General features: G+C 35.1%; 1 protein-coding gene across 2 annotated transcripts in view; it reads left to right on the top strand.

Annotated features, from left to right (window-relative positions):
- The window catches only part of MAP2K5 (mitogen-activated protein kinase kinase 5), a 268,480-nt gene that overhangs the window by 112,598 nt on the left and 149,204 nt on the right, over nucleotides 1–6,678 (top strand). For both annotated transcript variants that reach the window (XM_011940344.1, XM_011940343.1), the window contains exon 12: nucleotides 5,820–5,881. In XM_011940344.1, the coding sequence (XP_011795734.1) occupies nucleotides 5,820–5,881 (62 nt within the window). The remainder of the gene's footprint in view (nucleotides 1–5,819; nucleotides 5,882–6,678) is intronic.

Genomic DNA, 6,678 nt, shown 5'->3' with positions numbered 1-6,678 from the left:
GGGGTTTCACCGTGTTAGCCAGGATGGTCTCGATCTCCTGACCTCGTGATCCGCCCGTCTCGGCCTCCTAAAGTGCTGGGATTACAGACTTGAGCCACCGCACCTGGCGGGAATGAGATTTCAACATGAGTTTCGAAGGGGACAAATATTCAGACTGTGTCAGCCATTTTAAGTGTGTAATTCAGCAGCGTGAAGTACATTAACATGGTTGTGCAACTGTTACCACCATCCATCTCTAGAACTCTTTTTATCTTGCAAAACTGGAACTCTATACCTATTAAATAAAAACTCTTCGTTCACCCCTGCTCCCAGCCCCTGGCAAACAGCATTATACTCTGTCTCTATTTGGCTACTCTAGGTACCTCATATAATTGAAATCACATAGTGTCTGTCTTACTGTGTCTGGCTTATTTCATTTTGCACTATGTCCTAAGGTTCATCCATGTTGTAGTATGTATCAGAGTTTTTCTTCCTTTTAAAAGCTGAATAGTATTTGTGGTTAGTTTTTTTTATTACCAACTCAATCACTTTATATACAGGTTTAGTCAGATTTTTTATTTTTTCTTGAGTCAGTTTTGGTAGTTTGTGTTTTTCTCAGAATTAATCTGTTTCATCTAGGTTTTCTAATTTATTGATACACAGTTGTTCTGAAAATTCTCTTATAATCCTTTTCTGCAGAGTTGGTAGTAATGTTCCCTCTTCCACTCCAGACTTTAGTTTCTTGAGTCTCCTCACTTATTTTCTTGGTCAGTATAGCTAAAAGTTTGTCAGTTTCTCTGTTTAAAAAAAAAAAAAATTTTTTTTTTTGAGACATAGTTTCGCTCTTGTTTCCCAGGCTGGAGTGCAATGGCACAACCTCGGCTCAGCGCAACTGCACAATCTTCGCTCAGCGCAACATCTGCCTCCCAGGTTCAAGCCATTCTCTTGCCTCAGCCTCCGGAGTAGCGGAGATTACAGGCGTGCGCCACCACGCCTAGCTAATTTTGTATTTTTAGTAGAGACAGGGTTTCTCCATGTTGGTCAAGCTAGTCTTGAACTCCCGACCCCAGGTGATCTGCCTGTCTCGGCCTCCCAAAGGGCTGGGATTACAGGTGTGAGCCACCATGCCCGGCCAAAAAAATTTTTTTCATTTAAAATGAAACCGACTTTTGGTTTCATTGATTTTCTCTATTTTTTTTTCTATTCTCTGTTTTATTTCTACTTTAATTTTATTATTTTCTTTTTTTCTGCTTTCTTTGAGTTTAGTTTTAGCTTGATGTTCTCCTTCTGCTTAAGGTAGAAAGTTAGGATATTGATTTGAGATCTTTCTTCTTTAATGTAGGTTATAAATTTTCCTCTAAGCATGGCTTTAGTTGCATCCTAGAAGTTTTGGTATGTTGTGTTATTTTCATTAATCTCAAAGTATTTTCCATTTTTCTATGACAGAAATCTCTTGTGATTTCTTTCTGACCCATTTTTATTTAGGTATGTGCTGTTTAATTTCCACATATATGCACTTGAGAAGAATGTATTCTCCTGTGGTTAAGTGAAGTATCCTTTTCATGTCAGTTAATTCTGATTGGTTTATAATACTGTTCAGTATTTTCTTATTAATCTTCTGTGTAGTTTTGTCCTTTTCTGAAAGTGAGATATTGAAGTCTGAAAAACTAATATTTTTGAGTTGTCTGTTTCTCCTTTCAGTTCTTTCAGTTTATGTTTCATATATTTTGGCATGCATGCTAGGTGCATACGTGTTTATAATTGTTGTATCTTCTTGGTTGGTTGATCCTTTTATCATTAGAAAATGTCTTTGTCTCTAGTAACAATATTTAATAGTAGTTATCTGAAAGACTATTTTTTCCACTAGTATAGTCTCTCCAGCTCCCTGTTGGTTACTATTTGAATAGTATATCTTTTTTCATCATCTTTCAACCTGTTTGTGTCTTTAAATGTAAAATATCTCTGTTGTAGACAGCATATAGTTGGATCATTTTTTAAAAAATTAATTCTGCCAATCTCTTATTTACTTAGAGTGCTTAAACCTTTTACATTTAATTTAATTACTAACAAGGTGAGATATATCTCTCCCATTCTATTTGTTTTCTATACGTCATGCCTTTCATGTTCTGTTACTGCTTTTTTTGTGTCAAATAGATATTTTCAAATGTACCATTTAAATTTCTCATGGTTTCTTCTGCTCTATTTTTTTGAGTTATATTGTTAATGTTGCCCTAGGGATTACAATTAACTTCTTAACTTATAACAATTTACTTCAGATTAATACTAACTTTATTTTAATAGTATACAAAAGGCCGGGCATGGTGGCTCATGCCTGTAATCCCAGCACTTTGGGAGGCCGAGGTGGGCAGATCACCTGAGATCAGGAGTTCGAGATTAGCCTGGCCAATTTGGTGAAACCCCATCTCTATGCAGTGGTGCATGCCTGTAATCCCAGCTACTCGAGAGGCTGAAGCTGGAGAATAGCTTGAACCCAGGAGGCGGAGGTTGCAGTGAGCCGAGATCGCACCACTGCACTCCAGACTGGGCGACAGAGTGAGACTCCATCTCAAAAAATAATAATAATAATAATATACAAAAACTTTGCTTCAGTATCGCTCAATTTCTTCTCATCTCTTTTATGCTGTTATTGTCATATAAGTTACATTCTTACACATTGTGTGTCCAAAACAAACTTAAAATTATGCCGTTGTCTCTTAAGTCATATAGGAGAACAAAAGAGATACAAACAAAACATACATTTATCCTGTCTTTTATATTTGCCTATGCAGTTACCTTTACCAGTGTTCTTTATTTCTTCATGTGGATCTGAGTTACTGTCTTTTAACTTCAACCTAAATATCCTTCAGTCTGAAAGACTGTATTTTATTTCTTGTAGGGCAGGTCAACTAATGATTAATTCTCAGTATTCTGAGATAAATTTTCCAGTTTATTTGAGAGTATCTTAATTTCTCCTTCAGTTTTGTAAAGTAGTTTTCGCTGGATATAGAATTTTTGGTTTACAATCTTTTTCTTTCAGCTGTTCAAATATGTCATTCCTCTGCCTCTGACCTCTGTGGTTTCTGATGAGTAATCAGCTCTTGATCTTTTTGAGGATTATTTGTAATTGAAATGTCACTTCTCTTGCTGCTTTCAAGATTTTCTTTATGTCTTTGGCTATAGATAGTTTGATAATAATGTGTATAGGTATAGATCTCTTTTGAGTTCATCCTAGGTGAAGTATACTGAGCTTCTTGGATGTGTAAATTCACTTTTTAAAATCAAATTTAGGAAGTTTAGGGTCATTGTTTTCTCAAATATTCTTTCCGTTCCTTCCTTTTCTCCTCCCTTTCTAATCTCTCGTTATGCATATGTTTGTATGCTGGATGGTGTTCTCCAGGTCTCTGAGAATGTGTTCACTTTTCTTCATTTTCTTTTCTTTTCATCATTAGACTGGATAATCTCCATTGACCTATCTTTACCCCCTTTGATTCTTTCTTCTGCTTTCTCAGATATGCTGTTGTTCCTCTCTAATAAATTTTCATTTCAGTTATTATACTTTTCTACTTCAGAATTCTATTTGGTTACATATGACTTCAAGGAACAAAGAAAAGTGACAGATCACAGAGAACAAACCAGTAACTTTGGAATCACGAGCAAAAAGTTCAAACCTGCCGAGCCACAGATGAATGAGTTTCTGAATGCCTTGAATACCACCATCTCAGCTAAAATTAAGTTCTGTCAGTTTGCATCATAGTAGTATCACATTGCATGAGACTTTTTAAACTGCAAAAGGTTCACATGTGATTCTCAAGCTATGTGACATCATGGGGAAACCTTTTAATTTTTTTTTTTTTTTTTTTTTGAGACAAGGTCTCGCTCTGTCACCCAGGGTGGAGTGCAGTAGTGCAATCTGCTCACTGCAACCTTCGCCTCCCAGGTTCAAGTGATTCTCCTGCCTCAGCCTTCTGAGTAGCTGGGACTACAGAGTAGTGTACACCACCTTGCCCAGCTCATTTTAATTTTTTTGGTAGAGATGAGGTTTCACCATATCTCCTAGGCTGGTCTCAAACTCCTGACCTCAAGTGATCCTCCCACCTTGGCCTCCCAAAGTGCTGGAATTACAGGTGTGAGCCACTGTGCCTGGCCACCTTTTAAATCTTTAACTTCTGAAACTTCAAAGGTTCAGGTCTTCTCTGAGCTCTGCCATCAGCTGACTCTTGGCTTTAACTAGAACATTCACATCGCTGGGATTATTTTCCCCACCTGTCAAGTAAGGTCGCTGGACTGATCTTTAATGTCCTTTTCTGCACAAATGTTTGATAGGTCTAAGAGTTGCCATTTTTGATAGATCTGAAGGATAGAAATGATAATAAAACAGAGAAAAATTAAACCAACCCCCTCTGCCATTTTTAACCTGATAAGAATTACTGAATTACAGAAAAAGAACTCATCAAACTTAACAGGAACTCTTAATCCTGAGTGGATCTGCCACATCGTTTTTTCACTGATGACATTTTTCTCTAATGGACATGAAAAGGACAAGATGAATCAGTGATGGCACAGAGCCAGCTGTGTAAAGATTTAGCCATATGGATAGTTAAGGAAAGCAGGTCTAACTGAGGTTAAAAACCAGTGAACTACCTCAAAATTAGATTCCTTTTTGGCTTCTTCTACTGATGATGGTGGTAAGGTAATCTTTGTTTTTTGGGTTTAGCTTGTTGAAACCATTGTCCATTTAGTTAATTAAGCCCTGATTTATATCCTTTGTAAAAGTGATTTCTCTTAGAAGTTGTTACCGGTACATCTGGATGGATTTTCACCTCCTAGTTTTAAGCCATTCAGGTCATTCACTTCATAAGGGATTGGTCCAATAAGCTGCATTTGTCAGTCTTGCAAATACCAGCATGTAAAGCTTGATCTTTTTTTATTCTGTTTATCCTTCATACTGCCAATTTATCTGAAAGATTAATGAGAACATAAAATGTTTTTCTGCTGTATTCTCACTTTTACTACATCTGTAATAAAAATGTCATTTTAGTAAATAAGGATGGTTCAGTTCATATCAGATGTTTTTTCATTATCTTCCCAGTAGCACCCAGAGCCAAAGTGTAATGTTTAGTTACACTTTGGTTTCCCAGTTTCTTGTTCAAATCTGCAAACTACAAGTAAAGGTTAACTAAGAGTGATCATTTTTCTGTATCTGCTTTAAATGGGATAAATATAAAGCCAGTAGCCATATATATAATATATGCATGTGTCTATATGCATGTAAAAATATTTGTCAAATACTCTGAAATAATTTTTTTATAGAACTGAAAGACTGTATACCTCAATTTGACTCTTAAAGAAAGATGATTACATATCATTAAAATAGATCTCATAATCATATCATTAATGAGCAAAGTAGTGGTTCTCTGTATATATTCCAGCTTTTGTTGGATTAATGTGAAAATTGTAAGATGTTACCCTGATTTACATTTGAGAAAAACTGTTACAAAAGGCAGGCACTTAAATGTAATTGTCATATTGATCTTTATAATTTTGTGTATGTATTTAAGTTTATATAAAGTATAGTTTCTTAGCTTGCCTTTGACTAGTTTCTTTCAGTTTGTCATGTATGCAACTATACACTTCAGAATAAAATGAAAATATCTAGTTATACTTCATCAGGAAGTATGATTATGTTATAAAAAACATTGGACTAAAAAGTTTTATACTACACATCCAATGTGTGGTGTAGGAAGTGTAAAAACATAGTCTCACAGTGAATACACAGGAGGAGCCCAGTGCATTGTTCTGGTAGTTTCATTTGTAGTAATATGGCATGTTTATCTCTACAGGGGGATCTTTGGATGTATATAGGAAAATGCCAGAACACGTCCTTGGAAGAATTGCAGTAGCAGTAAGTATATGGCTTCAGTTTTAGGAAATTTGAGTGATTTAATCCTTCTAATCAAGCTCACTCTTATATTCTCAATGTCTTTTCTTGTTCTTCAATCCCAGTTGGCTCCCAAGACCTTCTTGACTTTCTCCTGTTTTGTTCTTTCTTCTTTTCATAGACCAGCCCACCTACCGTCATAATGTAGTCACACACTTATGTATTCCAACCTGTTCTAGTTTCATGTGTTTGCAGGGACCTTGCTGTTCTTGTTGACTTGTAAAATTTCCAAGTTGTTCTTAAAAAAAAAAAATTCCTTTTTTGTTTTGTTTTTATATTTTGTAGTTATGATTAGCATATGTTTCACAAATACTTAAAAAGTCTGAGTTATTAAAGCAGTCTACAAGAAAACACTAATTTGTTAAGAACAAAGTAGTATTAGTAAAGATTTTTTGCAGTCTTTTTATGTTCTTGGTTTTAAATTTTTTCATCAACTATATCTAGAAATTTATTCCCTTTGTGATTTAAAGCAGTTTTTCCATATTCGTGTATTTTCTATATACACTAATATACTGATGAAATTAAACTAACGTTACTATAATGTTCTCATAAGTTCCATATTTCACATTTATAATAATATAGGTTAAACAGTGTCTGAGAGAAGTCATGGGGTGATGTAATAGTAATCAATTGCTAAACTAAAGGCACTATGATAATTTCAGTGGTTTATTGCAGAACAAAGTGATTGTACCATGTACCATATAATTAATTGGCTGATTTTCACATTCATTATGCATCAAACTGACAACTCAAATTCTTTA

This window comes from Colobus angolensis, unplaced genomic scaffold (genome assembly GCF_000951035.1).
Source record: "Colobus angolensis palliatus isolate OR3802 unplaced genomic scaffold, Cang.pa_1.0 Scaffold19, whole genome shotgun sequence".
NCBI classification, from domain to species: domain Eukaryota; kingdom Metazoa; phylum Chordata; class Mammalia; order Primates; family Cercopithecidae; genus Colobus; species Colobus angolensis.
Note: the sequence above shows the minus strand (reverse complement) of the source record. Positions and strands in the feature narration are given on the sequence as shown.